Consider the following 20785-nt stretch of genomic DNA (forward strand, 5'->3'; position numbering starts at 1 on the left):
GCTGGAGCTCTAGCTCCCCCTCACTGGAGGTAATGGGTGGAGATAGACACCTAACCACACTCTAACCTAGGGCTGGGCGATTAATCGAAAAGTAATCGAAATCGACATTCAGAACCTATAATCGATCAAATTTTTCCAGGTCAATTATTTCAATTACTTTCCCTTTAAAAACACTACTGCGTGTGGAGTCACGTAACCCAGCTCCGTTACGTTGCGTTATTCCGCCGACATGTCGATGGAGAGCTTAAGCAGTATTTATACAGTAAAAAGTATTTACAGAATATACAAGAGTAATTTTATTTAGAAGAGATACTGCTTATTTTCTACTTTTAATATTTATTATTATTTTATAAATAATTTAATTGCAAGTTATTTATTTTCACTAATTTAAGAAAAATGTGACTTTTCGTTTTAAGCAATGTGTGCTTTAATTTCAGTTGTTCAACACTAATGTTCAATAAATAATCATAGATAGTAGATAGTGTGTGCACCCTTCATTCAAAAATCTCTCACTTGTAATATGTGAGCATATTTACTGTACAAAACTTGTCAGTGAACTATGAGGGCAAAAAAATAAATATTATTTAAATATAATTTTATTAATGAATAAAATAATCGTTCATTAATCGTAATCGGGTTAAAATGTTCAATTAATCGAGATTTTGATTTTAGGCCAAATCGCCCAGCCCTACTCTAACCCTACCCCTTACACTATCGTTAAACATAACTCCACCCATTTGTTCAGACAGCGGTGGAGCTGGACATCCAGAAAGGGGGAGCTGGAGCCATTTTCATTCTGTAAACTAATCCTTTAATGATTCCAAACTGTTGTCTGGTAGAGTATGTATTCAGCATGAGTGTGTTTGGCCATTGACTTCTATTTAAAAATCATGTTGCGTCACTGTGCTAGTAAGTAATGTTTATTAAGAGTTGTGTTGATTCATTTACTCAGTTGATTCATTCAAATATATTCACCTGAAAATCAAACATGACAACTGTGTGTTTCTTGGAGGAAGACACGCAATATTTGTTCTGCTGTGGCTTCCTTTTTAAGTATTTTCGTCGGCGGAGCAAAAGTAATTGGCAAAACTGTGTCTAAAATGTAAGTCACACAACATTAATGTCTTGTTTATCAAACTGTAGTGTAAAAAGTATCATGCAGTTGTGCTGCTGGTCTTAACTTTCACTAAATGGTGTATATATAGACTGCTTCAGATTAGAGCTGCACAATTAATCGTTAAAAGATCGCGATCTCGATTCGACCCTCTCATGATCTTAATCCAGCATTTTTACGATTCAGCCAATTATTTATAGTTTACAAAACTTTTGCTAGCCTAATTACTGCACAGACTGTTGTGAGCTGATGCAGTGACAGGTTCGCCGTTCTCTCCAACATTACATAACCATTTAAACTTCATCTTCAGCGCACATTCTGTCTGATGCAATTCATGGCGCCTCAGTCTCAATATACTGTACAACGCGGCATTCGTTCACATCAGATGATAACTCAGCGGCAGAGTTCCACTCACGCAGCGGCGTAATTTCCACTGGGGACACGCTTTTCAAAATCCCGTTGGTGTCCACCCACTTTCAAATGGTTTTGTTCAAGTAATCTCTTGTATTGTAGAATGCACGCTCAGCGCTGCCGAGAGTTTCACGCGGTCGTTAAAACGAAACCAAAAGTAAAACACGCACGCGCATTCAAAAGCTATTTTAATACCCAGCATTTAGAGAGCGACTCCCCAATGCGCGCAAATTAAGCTACATAAAATATCTAGGCTGTTATTAGTATGGGCTATAATAAGTTGTGCAGTTGTGTAGATAGCTCTGTATCATGCTTGGAAAATTCGGTCTCTATTATTAACACTTTGAATATTGAAAGAGTAGTACTTTGATCGTGTCAGATTTATGGACCAGCAGAGCAATGGAGCCATATATGAGCATGACGATCCATTAACCCCTTAACTGTTGCTCCCATTTTTGAACAGAGACGTGAAAATGAAGAATTGAATCTTAAATCTTTATAATTCACGGACAAGAACATTTAGTAATATGATTTTGATGTACATTTTCCATGTTAATTCAATGTCTGATTTTAAAATGGCATTCCAAAGGATGAATTTTGAAATTTTAAGTTTTCATCTGATATATAAATTCTTATTATTTTTAAAGTGTAATAGATCATTTGTAAGACAAAAAAAAAAAGTCAAATATCTATTTAGTAGCCTTAGACCTTTCCAACGATATATAGTTTGTCATGATTAGATTAGGATTTATTTGTAAAATGGTGAAGTAAACTTGGGCATCCCACAGAGTGGACAGTGATGTTGATAGGCTAGTGTTTCTAGCTAAGAATCTTTAAATCGCTTTACTCTGACATAATACCTTTGTATGTTTATTTTTTAATGTTTAATGGTGATTTTTTTTTTTTTTACATTATTTTTCATTACATTTCTTTAAATTTAAAGCAAAGTTTATTTTGTCTTATTTCACTGCTATTTTACTGCTGTTTGATAACCTATTGTTCAGGGGTAAATCTTTAAAATAAAAAAAGTTCTCCAGAATCGTGAGAGAATCGTGATCTTTATTCTGAGCAAAAAAATCGTGATTCTCATTTTATTCAGAATCGTGCAGGTCTACTTCAGATACAGTTCCTCTGCCACTTTGCATAGCAAGAGCCTTTTCAGACTACATAAATAGCATTAAACTCATTCACGCTCTGAAAATTGAATCATGCTCATGCATAAGCACACATGAACCTCTGAGAAAATAAAAGGCAATCTGTGTTGTAATTGAAGCACACACGCGCACACACAGTTGACTTCTCTGTTCATAAACACATTTAAGCATTAAATTACTGATGATCAACAACCTGAGGGTCAGAAAATCGCATTGAACTCGAAGGGATGTCCTTAAGCCAGTACTAAGATACTCTTTCAGAAAACCTAGCTGTTTCTCTGACTTCATGTGGGGGCACTTCACAACAAATCCACAGGCTCACAGCTATTATTATTTGTGTGCTTTGTTGAAGATGCAAATTGGGTGTAATTGTATTTGGCACATTGTCAACTTTGATAGCGCCGTTCTCTGTATATTTTACACAGTGTTTTTTTTTTTAATTGAATGACTGCTTCATGCAGCTAGGATGTACTAGGGCTATTTTCCCATTGTTTTGAATAGTTTGCTTCTGTGCTGAGGGTATGGGCATGTGAAACAAAGGAATTATGTTGCGGCACCCTCAGGAATAGCTTCTGAATTAAGTGTCTGCAGAGACATTAACACCAGCTGCCCTCCAGTACAGAGTCAATAACCCTGGTGGCGGGCAAGCAATGATGTCTTGTTCAGTGCTTCAATTGCTTCGTATCTCACCGAGGTAAAACACAGCGTTTCTAATGAAAACACAGTTAAGGTGATGGCAGACATGGACGATTGGGAATTTGCAGTACAAGATATGGCATAAATGAGAAATAAAAAAGAAAACGGCTGATAATTGCTGGTAATTAAAGTAGAAAGATGCAAAATAGAGAACTGTTACTAGTGATCTCAGGCTGTTGGACTAGCATCTCTATGGCAGGGTTTTTTAAGCTGGGGTCCAAGGCAGTGTTGCCAAGTCTGTGGTTTTTGGGCTGCTTTAACACTGTTGCCGCGGGTTGTTTTTCATGTAAGCGGGTTGAAGCAACTCCAATAACTTTATATTTAGCCCCTGGAATACGAACTGTACCAGGAGCACCTCACCAAAAAACTTTATTGTACTGTATTTTACCCCCCTCAAAACGCGAGTGGCTAGTTTTGAGTAGCAATTGGGCTGGTTTTGTTGTGAAAACCTGGCAACCCTGGTCCAAGGAACCCAGGGGGCCACAAGGGATTCCTGGGGGGGTCAATGAAAATGTTCAGATAAAAAATTTGTCAAATGTATTTTTGTGGCTGTTAAAGTTAACGTGCAGTTTAGATATTATTGAAATATTTTACTGTAAAAATAATGATTTTGTATTTTTCTTCATTCTAAATTCATATTAAGTAAATTTGCATTAAAATTGCTATTCTATTCTGCTTTCTGAGAGATTGTGACATTGAGATTATTATTATTATAATATTATTTTATTATACTATCAAGCTTTTAATAATAAGAAAACAAACATTTTAACAAAAAGAAAAAAGAAAAACTTTTTATTTATTTTCTTTAAACTGTGCAGATTTCTTGAAATGTTATCTGGAAAATATATATTTACCTTTTAATAGATTTTAATAGAGTTTTTCTTTCTTTTTTAAAAAATATTGTTTGGAAAAATGTTTATTTTTATCAAGAAATCTGCCTGTAGCTTTGTGGAAAAAAAAATCTGTAAATTTGTCATAGCACTTACATATTACTGCTGTTTTATTGATTTTGATTGCTTCCATTGTCCTCATTTGTAAGTCGCTTTGGATAAAAGCATGTGCTAAATGTAAATTTGCTCTTCATAAAAAAACCTAATAAAAGGTTCATGAAAATGCTTATTTAATTTTCTTCTCATGATAATATAATCCTAATATTTTTCTTACCCAGTATAAATATGTGTTTATAACATTAAAATATATAGCTTCCTATATAATATGATTCCCCTTTTTGTGAAAAAGAAAATTGCATCATCATATCACGGTAAACTTACACTTTGAAAAAAAAAAAAACCTATTATTTTTCCAGAACATTTTTTGTATTATTTGCTAAAGTATTATTTATTATTTGCTAAACTAAATTATTGTTCAATATAATGGCAATATAAAAGCCAAATATTTAGGTTTGAAAACTCACACATAATACATGCGTATTTAAAATATGAAAATATATGTGAAGCGATCTAGGAAAACCCAACACATGATAAAATTTTACCTTTATTAGGTTTTGATCCTATATGAAAGCTGAAAGCTCTAAACTTTTGATCACCCTGTGTATGTTTAGATAGCACGAATAGTGTACCTTCATCTTCATCATCCGATCCTTCACCTCTGGATGTGAAATCGTCCATTATAACACCGTTCAGGGCACTGCCATCTCCAAGATTGAGCAGATTGAAACTAGTAAGATCGTTTAAATGAGCAGCTACAGTACTTCAGACTGTGTTGTTGCGCTTCACCATCTCACGATATTAAAAAAAATAAAAAATAAAACTTTGCGTGCTGTAGTTTGCACAGGACTGGCGGGGAATGTACATTGATACACCTTTATTAAATATGTTACATGGTTTATTTTGACAGGTTAACAGAGCACAAATTCTGAGTATGTGTCACCATACTTGGCCACACGTCCTGTCCTGTCCTGTAAGACACAGTAATTTCTGTTTACTGCAATAAATCGTTGCTTTTCTGCACTAAACTAGTGAATTTTGGCAAGATATTTTCAGAGATGATAGACGAGATGTTGTAGAATAATAATTTAATGAAAACCTAATTTTGACAAAAAAAATTGACATTCAACCTATTTTTTAAATTTCCTGAAAATGTCCAAGCATGACATCCGAAAGGTTTTCCCAGATCGCATCATATATAGTTGCTTTTCCACCTTTTTCTTCAGTGCGAAAGTAAGCCTATGAACGAGACTTCCTGTTCATTATCCACTATAGGGCTGGGTGGTATGACGGTATATATCGCTACCGTGGAATGAAATGTGTACCGTGAAAGAATTTTTTATTCCGTGTATACCGCGAAATGTAAATAAGTGGGTGTGGCCAACTCACGTGCTGCACGCGTGAGGCTGAGACTGGTCAAACCGTTGAATGCAAGACTGAAGGATATGCTGGGAGGTTGTAAAAACATGGAAAAGGAGAAAGCTTAAAGTGTTTACATATTTATATTTTTATATTTAAGTTTTCTTTTCCTGTTATTTACTTGAGATATATTTTATATCTGTGAGATGTTACTTGAGAAAAGTTTACAATAATAAGTTCTGTCCACATCAAGCTGTGAAATGTGACATACAGTGGAATTGTTGTTCATATAAAGTCATATTTTGCTTACGGATGCACCGAATATTTCAAGACTTTTATCACCGAAACAACGCGGCCGAAACAGTATGTTGACCCAAACGGAAACAGTGGCCTGCACGTGCTTGTCTGAAGCAACACGTCTGTGGTGTGGACGTATTTCAGTATATCCGAGAAAGACCCACGGATAGCGATTTGCAAAACTTGAATGCCGAAAGTTTAAGAGGGGTTGTGTCTGCAGTCGTGTGTGCAGTGATGAGAGCAGAGATCGAGACAGATGCAGCTTTCAGTGAGTGAAAAACAATGGCATTACTTTGGTGTTACGTCGCAATATTTTAAAGATATGTCTTTTCTATATACTGTATTTTTATAAATATTTATATTTTAAATCATGGAGGTGAGCCAATGGATAGCACACAAGCAGTGTTGGGGAGGTTACTTTGGAAATGTAATAGATTACAGATTACAAATTACCCTATTTAAAATGTAATAAGTAGTGTACCTTTTCAATTACTTTAGAAAAGTAAAGTAACTGATTACATCTGATTACTTTTTGATTACTTTTAAGTTTCTAATGGATATTTTCAACTAAATCATTTTCAAGCATTTATACCAAGCAGGTGTGACCTTACAGTAGTTTACTGTTAGAATTTCAAAATCTTTCATCACTTGAATTAAGATTATATTAATTTATTTTAAAGTACAGCCATCACAAAACCAGACCTTATAACAAAAAAATTGTTTACCGTTGTTACAAAATCAAAATTTTGCATAGCTATGACAGGACACACTGGCAAGTAACAATGCCTTGAAAAACTTAAATCTTAAAGATTACTTTAAATATCTAAATTATCTATTTAAAATAATAGATAATTATTTTTAGTTATATTTAAGAGAAAACACAATTCTAGATTATAATAATGTAGTAAAAACACGTTTTTTTTTTCTTCTTACTGATATAATAAAAAAAATGTAAAAATCTGCATACTATTATTTTTTACCACTATGTGTGAAGGGAAATCATTATACAATACAGGGCTAATAATTATTTCTCACTAACAGAAGAAAGAATAGATTCTAGAATAGATACTGCCAAATCCAAACAGACTCCATCATTGTAGCTGCATGTGTCATAAAATCCATGTTTTTTTTTTTTTTTTTTTTTTTATTGTTTTAAATAAAGTTACCTTTCATCTAAAACACTGCTTAGATTCAGTGACCAACTGGGGTGATTCAATAGATGATAGCTCGATTTTGCAAGACAATATTGGACAAACTAATTGAGAGATTTGTCCACTAGGTGGCACGTTAGGTCAACATCGATCATTATAGAGAAAAGTTTCAAGCCCTTGAGAAAAATAGATCTATATTATTCGATGCTGCGGATTTTCATCCTTCAAATCATTAGTCACGTTTCAGCTGAAAATCACGCAGTAGTGTAAACACTGATTTTACAAATGACACTCAAAATTAAAATGGGTTAATGTGATAAAATCGCAAGTTAGATCTGACATTACCAAGGAGAAAAAATGCGATATTTTTTTGTGAAAGGGTTCATAAATACAAGTGTGTCTGGTAAAGGCAGCTAGCAGGCTAGCTAATTTGTTATGAATGTTTTTGATATTGGTCTCGAATACACAAAGGGACGATGAACGCGCTGACAAAGAGGATTAACCTAATTGGCAGACGTGGTGCACCGCAAATTCAAACCAATCAAAAGCATCAGAATAGCACCGCTTTAATTAATGGCCTTAGCAGAAGGCATCGTTCATATCAAAAACAGGCAAAGCAACAGATTAATATTATTCAACATATCCCAGATTTTTAAAGAAATTTTTTAGATGTAACCCCATTTGTAATCTTTAACATTTTCATAAGTAACTGTAATTTAATTACACATTTTTCTAAGTAACTGTAACGAATTACTGTTACATTTATTTTGTAATTAAAGTACGTAACGCCGTTACATGTAACTAGTTACTCCCCAACACTGCACACAAGCAACGGGAAAACTGCGCAATATGTTAAAGTGAAAGTGAAAACTGACAGTGCTTTCAGCATCTGACTGCATTCTCTCAGAGACAATGAGAGACGATTATACTTCATATGCTGATATTAATTTAGTCCCCTAATATTTTTCTTGTGCCCCGAACATGGTGGGAAAAAAATAAAAAGAAACGTATTTTGTGTAAGGTTTGTTTTTGAAAGTCGGTTCTTGAAATAAAGCTCTTAATTTTCATTGATGACTGCAGTGTTATTAGGGGTTAAGAAAGACTTAATTATGATTTCAGGTGGTCTTAAATGTGGGGACTGAAAGACAAGAATTGCGATGACACTTCAAAAGACTATCTATTGACTAAATATGAGCGCTGCACGTTTCAAAGTCATTTGTTGCGCTGCTTTGTGTACCAATCTGATAGCGCCTCCTGCTGGAAGAGAAAGACGTAGACTTGTAAATGTGAACTGATGGATCCACAAGATAATGTGTTATAAAAATTAAACAATTTAAACAAAGGCAGTAATATACTGTATATATGTATATGTTATTTAAGTAATATAATACTTGATTGATAATAATTGTTTAAATAAATATAATTGATTTATTCTTTGAAACTTTAATATTAATTTATGCAATTGCAATGCCTTGATTTTAGCAAGATTAGTACACAGTCATAGCCATAAATGCAATGGTACTAATAATTCTTTCAGTGTTTCGGTTTTCGGCCTTGGTTTCCTCTTTTTCGGTTTCAGCCAAGAATTTTCATTTCGGTGCATCCCTAATTTTGTTTACTATATTTATAAGGTTAAAAATAAAATACAAAATAATCAAATAAGATCAAGTCCTTTTCTTTTCTTAAATATTCAAGCTTATTTATTATACAAAGCCCTTTTGTACATTTTCTGGAATAACTACCTATATAAAAAACTATATTGTGAAAGATATCGTTACCGTGAAATAAAATTTCTCATACCGTGAAATAAAATTTTGGTCATACCGCCCAGCCCTAATCCACTATATTGAAATAGCGAGAACAATAACAATGTGCAGTAAATGGTAAAACAGTTTGCACTATAAGCCAGTGTGTTCATAATTAAGATAATACACTAAAATAATATGGTAAGACACACCAATTTGCAGTGTTAAGCAGCAAAACGAGCTGTTTTGTACAGCTAAAAATAGCTAGCAGACGCAGATAAAACCAGAAGCCAGACCCATAAGATTTACAAATGGCTGCGCCTGCTCTTACGGCAAAAATAAGGCGGATAGAATGTGATTAACCCTTTTTGTGAAAAATGGCTTCATATCATATCACATTGGGGACCATCATATTTGAGGGTTTTTGGCATCAAAAAGTTTGAAAACTCTGCCCTAGGGTTTGTGTATAGAGTGAGAAATTTGATTTTATGGGTAATAGTGAGCGCTTTCTGATACGACAGCTGATTGGCACGAGAACAAGACGCATTGTCATAAGATATCCTCCACATCTAAAGTGTGGGTGCAGCATCTGAGCCACAAAGCAGCTGGGTGTGAGTGGCACTACAGAGGAGTAGTTTGTTCCCTCTGCTAAACACAGTAATCCTATTTTGAAGAGGTCTATTTGAAGGAGAGACACTCTGTGCCTCAGAGTGCTGGGCTACAATGGTTTTGTTACTGATCTGGGACATATGAGGAGTTACAACACTGTGTTAAGTGCTGTTTGCGTGTGTGTGTGTGTGTGTGTGTGTGTGTGTGTGTGTGTGTGTGCGCACGGGGATGGCGGCAAGAGTCCCGTCTGTGCTGCAAATACAAGAGGTGCACGGGTTTGTGTTTGTAGAGAAGCCAAACGTCTTCATTCTAATGTAATACAAGCAGTGAATGAGTGTCTGTACATTGACAGTTCACTCTCATTATTGTAAGGAGCGTGTTAGTTTTGCATAAGGGCAAGTGGGACATGAGGGGTAGGTGGTAATATGTGAATGAGAATTGGCTTCTTGCCGAAGGGCCGTTCCCACAGAGAGTGTTCTTGGGTTCTAGACGGTGTGCAGTGCAATTGGAACATAATGTTGATGTCTTGATAATTTCATCTGTTCTTAAAGGAATAATCGTTCAAATTTAAATACTGTACGGCTCTTTTTCATCTGAGCACAAAAGAAAATAATTTAATGAATATCCGGTTTGGTGAATTCAACATAATGACAGTGCGTCATGATTCACTTTCAGTTTGCACAAAAAAGTGCAAACTGATCATTTTCTAAGTGCTCCTGTTTTGGTGAAAAAATAATAGGTAAATCTCAATTATATAACACACACACACACACACACACACACACACACACACACACACACACACACACACACACACACACACATATATCATACATACAGTTGTGCTCATAAATTCACATACCCCTTGCAGAATATGCTAAATGTTAATAATTTTAACAAAATAAGAGGGATCATGAATGAACTATTTCACATAACAGATGTTTACATATACTCCACAAGACAAAATAATAACTGAATTTATATAAATGACCCCGTTCAAAAGTTTGCATACCTTTAAATCTTAATACCGTGTGTCGTTTCCTGGATGATCCACGACTCTTTTTATCTTTTGTGATAGTTGTTCATGAGCCCTTGTTTGCCCTGAGCAGTTCATCTGCCTGCTGTTCTTCAGAAAAATCTGAAGAAAAATCCAGCTTCCGCACATTCTTTGGTTTATACATCTCATTTATACATCTGAAAGTTGAATAAAAAAAGTTTTCCATTTATGTATGGTTTGTTAGGATAGGATCATATTTGGCAGAGATACAACTGAGATTAAAATCTGGAATCTGAGGGTGCAAAAATGTCAAAATATTGAGAAAATCACCTTTAAAGTTGTCCAAATGAAGTTCTTAGCAATGCATATTACTAATCAAAAATTACGTTATTTACAGTTGGACATTTACAAAATATCTTCATGGAACATGATCTTTACTTAATATCCTAATTATTTTTAGCATAAAGGAAAAATCAATCATTTTGACCCATACAATGTACAAATATTAATGTATAAAATTAAGTGCTACTTAAGAATGGTTTTGTGGTCCAGGGTCATATTATATATATATATATGCAAGATGTTAAACAAAAACAAATGTGCACTAAATAAATAACACTAAAAAAGTAAACAGTAAAAACTCACCAATATTTATGCAGTTTTATCTGGTAAATAAGAAATTTACCGTTTTTTTATATATATATATAATTAATGTATGTTTATTTTTTGCTGTTTTTAAATATGCTAAAGGTAAAGCAAAGTTCCCAACTGGACTGAACTGTGAAGGAGGTGCACAGGATGACCATGGTAATGATAACAGAATTTTTATTTTTGGAAGAACAATTTATTAAAGTGACTTCAAACTAAATGTAGGGCCCTGTGAAATAAAAAATAGTTTTATTTTTCCCCCAATTTTTTATTTTTTTCCCAAATTCCATTTTTTTTCTGTTTACTTTTTCTGGACTCTGTTTTAATGGCATGTGTAACTAATTAAAACTTACACAAACTTGCATCATGAAGCTTACACAACTTAACAGCAATTTATTAAAAGCAAAACAAAAATTACATTTTAGGGATTTTTTTTTCTCAGATGATTTTTTTTTCCATTAAAATTTTCTGGATTTTATTTTATTTTATTTTAATGATTTAATTACATTTGAATCAAAATAATCTGTAATTAATTTTATTAAAACAAAATTAATTTATTTTTATTATTTGTGTGATTTATTCCTTAACATTTTTTTTTCAATATAAATTTTATTATTAGTAGTAGTACTATCATTACATATAGTAATGTAGGCTATTTCACAGTTACTTCAAGTTAAACCAAACTTTTATTGTGACGGATTCCCATGAAGGAATTTCTGTTTGTACATGAGTTTTTGTAAAGCGACTCTCAGAGCAGTTCTAGAGATTATGTTTATGTGTTCATGTACTCACACAGTTAGGTCCATATATATTTGGACACTGACACTAATTGTGTTATTTTAGCTGTCAACTAAAATATATTCAAGTTACAGTTATATAATATGGGCTTAAAGTGCACACTCTGAGCTTCAATTTTAGGGTAGTCCCCCACTCCCTGCTTTTTCAAGGGACCATAAGTAATTGGACACTTGACTCCAAAGCTGTTTTATGGACAGTTGTGGGCTATTTTTTCATTTTTTCTACATCAGTTAAGCAGGTAAAAGGTCTGGAGTTGATTCCTAGTGTGCCATTTGTATTTGGAAGCTGCTGCTCTGAACCCACATCATGCGGTCAAAAAAAAGCTCTGCATGCAAGTAAAACAGACAATTGTTAGTCTTCAAAAACAAAAGAAATCCAGAGATAGCAGGAACATTAGGGAGTGACCAAATCAACAGTTTGGTACATTCAGAGAAAAAAAAAAAATACACTGGTGAACTCAGCGACATGTAAAGGCCTGGACGTTTACAGAGAACAAGCAACTTTTACAACATCCAGTCAAGTGAAGAACACTCTCCAGGAGGCAGGTGTGTCACTGTTAAAGTCTACAATCAAGAAGACTTCACTAGAGCAAATACAGAGGGTTCACCACAAGGTGCAAACAAGACTAGACTTTGCCAAAAAAAAAAAATCTAAAAAAGCCAGACCACTTCTGGAAAAGCATTGTTTGGATGGCTGAAATTAAGATCAACCTGTACCGAAATGACAGGAAGACACGACAAAATACAATAGAACTGATTATGTTGTCTACACTGGATGCACTAGTCCATAGCATGTTTTGATTTAAGTGTACTGACCTACTTTTGATTTATTCATCCAAAATTTGCACATTCCATGACACCCCGTGTTATACAGTAAATTCTATTTTTTATGACTGCATTCCACGATTCTATCTGCTTTTTGCACATCACAGAAATCATAGGGTCCTATGGATGCATTATTTTTTCTGTTTTTTTTTTAGTGTTTTTCTTTGCAACACTTATTCAACGTGCAATAAGTGGATGTATTTAACCACTGCAGCTTGTCTCACTTAAGTCCCCTGCTATGAGTGCCTTGTTTTTGAGCCACTGTGTCAAGTTAAAAGAAGTTCATCTCAATTGTGTTCCATTCCGCCGAGTCTCAAACGTAATGCTTGTGGCGCGAGATGCTTAAAAAACAGCGAGACACATTGCGACTGTCAAAGACCTCTAGTGTGTGTTTAAAAACGGCACGAATGCAAGAACACGTCTTGCATGAGCGGCCTGTTGCGTCTTGGTGTGAGCTGCTGAGTGATGGAGAGATGTGGGATTGTTTGTTCTTTTATATTCGCTCAAACTCCTACTTCTGTTCTCTCAGTCTGCTCTCTCCTCCTCTCATCATCCACCTCTCGCTATTTCTCATGCTTACACTCCTCTTCTCTTTTCACAGTGTGTCTCTGGGGATGATGCCGTTGCCGCTGGTGCCACTCTCCCTGTCGCCATGACGATGCCGCTCAGCCCCCTCTCCAGCGACGAGGAGCAGCAAAGGATGCTGGGAAACAGTCAACACCTTTATCCAGGGGCGGAAGAGGAAGAGGAGGAGGAGGAGGAAGAGGAAATGGACGACGACGGCATGGACGAGGAAGGCGAGGAGGAGAATGGAGAGCTGGAGTTGGACGACGAAGAAGATGTGGACGACGAAGATGACATCAGGCGAGGACCAGGGCGTTTGAGAGGAGGCAGGGAAGAGGGGCACAGGCAAAAAGGCACAATGACTGGACGACTTCCAGGAGACAGACCTCTACGACCCGGCAACCCGGGCCACACGGCCAACCCGTATTCGTCCAACCCTGGACCCACCCACCAAGCGCCGGCTAATCAGCAGCAGCAGCAAAATCAGCGGAAGCTACGAGAACGAAGCTCTAGCAACGCACCTGATGACACACACATAGCTATGATGGTCTTTCGGATTGGCATTCCTGATATCAAACAGACGGTTAGTCACACACACACATACACAAACCCACACCTGTTTTTCAGTTACCCACTCTTACGCTATGCAACATCTGACTTTTGCTAACCATGCCTGGTTGAGCCCACAGCATACATAGCATACAGGCAGTCAGAGCACTGCCGAACACCGTTTAGAGAATCAATTAGGCGACTACTGGGAGTGATTCAAGTGTATGAATCTAAAAATGGGGCACAAATGAATTACACAAACTTGGAAAAGTAGTATAAGCGTTCAATGCCATCTCAAAAAGTCTGGCACGTGTGTTCTGCTGTGGCAGGCCAGAACTTGCTCTCCCTTCAATAGGGCCAGACACCTCTCAGTCAATACGCATGACCTCTGCTGCACAAAAGATCAGCTATACTTACACTTTACTCCCTGGCAGTACTTTATACTTATATAAAATGTGAACAGACTTTGAAATAGATCCCAAATAGAGCGTAGCAAGTTGACAGTAGGTGGGCCACACACTCACTGCCACCACGAAGCAGAAGTGTCATTAGCACTTTCAATAAGTTTGTTTACATGCACTTTAAAAGTTAGGTTTTAGTCGGTCTGAGCTAGAAACCGGTCTGGTTTTCACAAAATCAGACTAACAGACCTACATGATGCAATTGTATCTACAATTGGTCTCAGCATTGTGTGCATTCTTCAGAAAAGAGACATGATGCACAATGTGTATTTAGTCCTTCAAATTTTTGATTAAGCATTGTCATGCATACTTAAACATTAAGATGACAACTGTAGCTTGATCATAACTGCATATGTAATAAATACCAATTTCTAGATTTTAATCGATTCCCATTTTTTTAAGAAACGAATGATTCTTAAATCCCAGGAATCGATTAGTCTAACCTTTTTTCAGTTAATAAATGGAACATTGCTCCTCTCATCCAAAAAATCACAATAAGCTTTGTGCTTTGATACTTTTGATATGAAACAAGTCTCAGATTTTAAACAGTAAATGCCATTTTGGCGCTGTTTAAAGTAGATTAACAGATCGCTGTAGCGCCTCAGTTAAAAAAAACAAAAAACTGTGAATTGATCATCTCTGCTTCAATGGCAGTTCAAGCGCTTTAAGCCATTTAAGCACATTAGAAAAAGGTCATTATGTAGCAATCTTTTTTTTTTTTGCAAATACCTGTAATTTACCATAGAAATTAGTGTTGTCAAAAATATCAATAATTCGATAAATATCGATACTGAAATATCTGAACGGTACCAATACTAATTTCCCAAAGTATCGATACAAGCCGAGCTGTCACTTTCACTTCTCCACAAAGGCGCGTGACCGCAGTGCCTGTCTCGTCTCATTCAAGCGAAGCCAATAGAAAGGCGAGTGCGGCAACCCCGCGAACGGCTTTGTTTGATAAAGAACACAGCAGGAGTGCTATCTGGAAATATTTCGGACATGAAGCAAATGAACATGGAAAGCCGAAGTACACAAGCAAGCCAATATATAAGAGTTGCTACAGAGCAGTGCTAACAAAAGGCGCTAACACCACTAATTTCGCAAAGCGCCTGAAAGACAGACACCCGGATCTATATAAAGAATTTCGAGAGGTTGGTAACTTTGCTCATTTTAACATTACTGAATCATTAAATAAGATTGCCTATTATTGTTGCTGATATGAGTGTTGTCCCGTTTTTTACCGTAGTTCGTTATATAATCAGATTGAGGAATCTTAGACGAGTAAATACTTTAACTGCGGTCAAATGTAAATTAACTGCGCTTATTTAACTTTATTTAAAAAAAAAAAAAAATCATTACTTAAATTCTGCAATTTGTCTTAATGTCTATCCAGAGCATTGTTTTCACGTGTGATGCACGCATGTTTGCTTGCATGGATCTGTGATTATGAATCCGGCATTAAAATCTGTTCATCAAATAATATTAATGTATTAACCAGCATTTATGAACAATGAGCAATGCATTTGTTACAGTAAATTTTAATCTTTGATAATGGTAGGTCCAATAAAAAATATTAACAGATAGAACTTTAGATTTTAATTAGTTCATGTAAATGATCGTAAATGATAGTTTAAATTAACTTTTAACTAAGATTAATAAATGTTTTGGAAGTATTTTTCATTGTTTAGTCATGTTAACTAATGTTAACAAATATCTTTTGCCATTAATTTAAGTTCTGAGATTAGTTAGATCAGTTCAGTTAATTTTAAAAGTGTGGTCTAAAAAGAAAAAAAAAAAGTTTACGACCTACACTACCAGTTGTATTTGAACAGCTAAGAAAGTATGAAGCAAACTCAAATGAAGCTAAGAAGCTGAACAGGGCTGTAGCAGTGTACATATGCATATACTGTACCTCATTGTCATGTTCTAGACTTATTATATGTTATATTTATCTTTAAATTAAAAAAGAAATTTACCCCCTTAATATTGTGGCAGTTTTTTTTTCTCTGTGGTATCGAAAATAGTATCGAATATCGATATTTTTCAAGGTATCGTATCGAAGTTAGTAATTCCAGTATCGTGACAACACTAATAGAAATATTATGTTTTGTAATGTTTATGACTGTTACAGCGCCAGCTGTGGTCTGATCTCCTTCAAACTTTGCATGCTTGTTTAGAATCACCTGTCTCATGTGCTCACCAGGTTTCATGAAGTTTTAACTTTTAGGCCCTTTCTCTAAACGACCCTGTTATAGCTTCCCGAAGAGTAAATTTCACCAGTTTTTTGACCTAGAGAACCCAGAGAAGTGCAGTGTTTCTTCTAGATTGAGTAAAAAGTAGGCTTTTTAAATCTTCTCAGTCATTGAACAAACAATTTGATTTACAGCAGTGGTTCTAGAGGCAAAGTTGTCCAGAATGAGGAGTTCTGTCATATATACGAAATACAAGTGTATGTATGAAAAAACGCGTAATGCACAATAGTTTACGCCCTTAAAAAATGCATTATTGCACCCCAGGCAATTTTTTTTTGATAAGCAAATGTCCTTATAGACACTTTTGGACAGTTTGGACCTAGACCGCACACTTTCATGTTGATAGGACACATGGTTATGTAGGTATAGCCATTTATGTTTTTCCCTCTTATAGTGCCACCAAGCTCTGCAATTTTTGCCCTGCGACCTCAGATTGAGCTCTTGCATACGTTTTCTGAGTTTGGCAAAGATATCTCATTCTGTTCAGGAGTTATAGGCATTTTACTAAAAGTTATAGATATTCACAATCTTTCTGCATTGGCTTGGTTCCAATCATGCGAAAAAACTAGGACTAGTTCGAAAAAGTAGTTTTTGCAAAAAATCCAAAATACCCCAAAATTTCTCACAATCGAATTTGTCCGGCGTGAGCCAAGGATTCCTACCCTGGAAATCCAGAGGTCTCACGAGGGCACAATTTGAATTGTCTCTGCAAGACACTCTGGCATCGAGCAATGATGCATGTGACTGCATTACGTAAGCAGTTCTGGGAACCAATCAAATCGGTGTATCTGATGTAGGCGGGCCAGAGGCGAGCTAAGCTGATGACGACAGCGCTCGAATCATTCCTTTGCAAGAAGGACGTTTTTGCTGTTTTGCCGACTGGATACGGCAAGAGTTTAATCTATCAGTTAGCTCCGCTGGTAGCTAAGTGAATGGGGCACACCGTGTATTGTTGTGATTGGTCGTGGCATTATCCAATTGTGTGCAGTGAGAGTTTCAAATGCATGCTTGGTGCCGCCCCTCCAGTTAGGCCCTTTTCATTCCTCCAACCCTAATCAAACACACCTGATCCAGCTAATCAAGGTCTTCAGGATTACTAGAAACTTCCAAACAGGTGTGAGTTGGAGTTGGTTGGAGCTAAACTCTGCAGAGCTGTGGCCCTCCAGGAATTGAGTTTGAGACCTCTGGTTTAGGCGTTATGAACAATTTAATACTTTTGATTGCTGTAGTACCCCCCTCAGGCTGTTTGGGACAAGCCTTGGTGACATTGTCAGCAGTGTGAGTACTACCATCCCACCAAGTTTCAAGCAACTGCGACTTACGGTTTGGTCTGCACAATAAGTTTTACGTGGAGATCGCTGATCCGTGACCAGTTATAATTTTTTACTGTTCTTTAATGTTTAATGTATGTTTGAATAAGTCAAGGTTTTATGACAGCCGCCATTTAAATTTTTATATTTCAAAAAACAAATTGGAGTAGAAATATAATTGTAACTTTATTATTATAAAAACTTAACTGAGTGTAATTTAAACATTTGTATACAAATCAGTTAATTTTAACCTTTAATATTATAGTACTAACTGACTTGTGTGTATATTTTACAGCATTCGGTTTTTTTGGCATGTACTGTACCTGATATATGTGACCCTGGACCACAAAACCAGTCATAAGGTTAAATTTTACAAGACTGAGATGTATATATAATATGAAAGCTCAGTAAATAAGCTTTCTATTGATGTATGGTTTGTTAGGATAGGACAATATTTGGCCGAGATACATCTATTTGAAAATCAGGAATCTGAGGGTGCAAAAAAATCAAAATCCTGAGAAAATCACCTTTAAAGTTGTCCAAATTAGGATCTTAACAATGCATATTACTAATCAAAAATTACATTTTGATACATTTACAGTAGGAATTTTACAAAAAATCTTCATGGAACATGATCTTTACTTAAATTCCTAATGATTTTTGACATAAAAGAAAAATCAATAATTTTGACCCATGCAATGTATTTTTGGCTATTGCTACAAACATACCCCAGCGACTTAAGACTGGTTTTGTGGTCCAGGGTCACATATATCCAAAATAATCTAATCGAATTGGAAAACGAGTCTTATCGCAAGTCTGTTAATCAGAATTGAATTGTGAAATTTGTGTATAAACCTGGTCCTAATATGTATACTTCAAAAGTTTGAGGTCAGAAGAAATTAATTCTTTTATTCAGTAAAGATGCATTAAATTGATATTTTTGACTTGAAATAATAGCTCACAACTGTTTTTACTTGATCAAATAAAGGCAACCTGGATGGGCATAAGAGACTTCTTTCAAAAAACATCTTACCTATGACAAACTTTAGAACCGTAGAGTAAGTGTAGTTAGTGGCTCAGTGATCCATTGGTCACTTGACCTATTCCAGCCTCATTATTATCAGAAAGAGTTTCAAATAAATCACTGACATGTCCAATTACTTTGAACTTTTAAGCTATATTATATTTCACACATCTCTTGATATGCTATATGGTTTTACAGAATTCTGATTGCTCAGGAATCTATATTTAAATATAGGCTGACGCTAGCTGGATCTGCTGAAATTGCCCTCCAGTGTGCGCTCATACGGTCTGTGTGCGCTCGCATGAGTCTGTGTGCGTGCATATGTGTGTGCGCAAGTAGATTTTATCCAGACCTCTCCTCCATACAGATGTGCAAACGTCGACAAAAGCGTTTTTTCCCCAGATAAAGCAAAAAGAAAGAACGAGATGAGAGACGAAAGGAAAAAAAGAGGAAACAAGGGAAAGTAAGTACTGGGATTCTAGTCAAACATCCACACGGGAAAAAATCCTTCCCAACCAAAATTCTGTAAACAACTGTATGACTTTCAAATAAAAACAGACTCAAGGTGACCTCAACCATTTTAGATGGAGAGCAAAAGAGAGGAAAAAAAAAAGATGTGGCTTTGAAATAGCCCAGTAAAAATTGTGTGATGTTTTCAAGTGAAGCTCTTTTTCACAAGACAGATTAAGAGGTTCAGTGGTTTGAGGAATGAAATCACCACTGCTGTAATCCGTTTATTGTACACCACAAATTAAAGCAGGCACTTTTAATTAAAGTCACTGTGGACATGTTTGCCGAAAGGGATGCAAACGACGACGCTGCTTCCTCCCAGACCAGAAACACATGACAGGATCTAGTATTCTACAGTATGTGTTTATAGTTGTGCTTCATTCCTTTGAATGACAGTACTAAGGTTTACTTTCCCATCATGCTCCTTGGCCCGTACTATAGCTGTGGGTAGTGGCAGGAGATTAATGATTCATGAATAATATGATTAGGCTTGATAATTGAATTAAAATGGTAGTCCTGAGCCCAGAGTGTTCTTTCAGTGGAAGTCAAACTGAAGGCGGTTTTTGCCTCGCTGCCCATTCAACCAGTTACTCAACAGAGCGTTTTGATTTGCCTTCTAAAGGCACCGTAAGTTTTTGAACAGTGAGATTTGTAATGTTTTTAAAGAAGTCTCTTCTGCTTACTAAGCCTTAGATGTAAAGTAGAGCAAAAACAGTACAATTTTGGAATATTTTTACTATTTAAAATAACTGTTTTCTATTTGAATATTTCTATTTTAGATCCTTCAGAAATCATTCTAATATGCTTTATTTATTATTGTTATTATCATCATCATCATCAATATTTAAAACAGTTGAGTGCATTTTTTCAGGATTCTTTGATGAATAGAAAGATTCAGCATTTATCTGAAATAAAAAGTTTTTGTAACATTACACATTATACCATCCAAAAGCTTGGAGTCAGTTTTTTCAACATAATAATAATAATAATCATAATTATAAATGTTTTTTCAACAGCAAATCAGAATATTAGAATGATAATAAAAATATTGGTCACATGGCATGCAGGTAAATAAAAATATTTGATCTATTTTAGTGTTTTATTTTATTTGTTATTTTAAAACACAGACTAAGAGACTTTGCTTTAAAATTATTTCTTGTAATTTCTTTTTTTTATGATTTAATTAATTATTAGCTTTTCATTGAACTCACAAATCCCCTCCAGTCTATTTACAAATCCTAGTTTGGGAAACCTTGATGTAATATAATGTTTAATGCACAATGTGAAATATTTACCCTTTGCACCTTTTACATCATTATTGTATAAGATAATCCTATTTAAATCAATGTGACAAACAAATATATA

The 20785-nt window shown here is 35.4% G+C and overlaps 1 protein-coding gene across 1 annotated transcript in view; it reads left to right on the forward strand.

Moving 5' to 3' along the window:
- shank1 (SH3 and multiple ankyrin repeat domains 1) overlaps positions 1–20785 on the forward strand; it is a 172155-nt gene that overhangs the window by 56580 nt on the left and 94790 nt on the right. The window contains exon 2 of the mRNA XM_073840746.1: positions 13352–13897. Coding sequence (XP_073696847.1) covers positions 13403–13897 — 495 coding nt within the window. The 5' untranslated portion in view covers positions 13352–13402. The remainder of the gene's footprint in view (positions 1–13351; positions 13898–20785) is intronic.

Source organism: Garra rufa, chromosome 1, assembly GCF_049309525.1.
Source record: "Garra rufa chromosome 1, GarRuf1.0, whole genome shotgun sequence".
Taxonomy (NCBI): domain Eukaryota; kingdom Metazoa; phylum Chordata; class Actinopteri; order Cypriniformes; family Cyprinidae; genus Garra; species Garra rufa.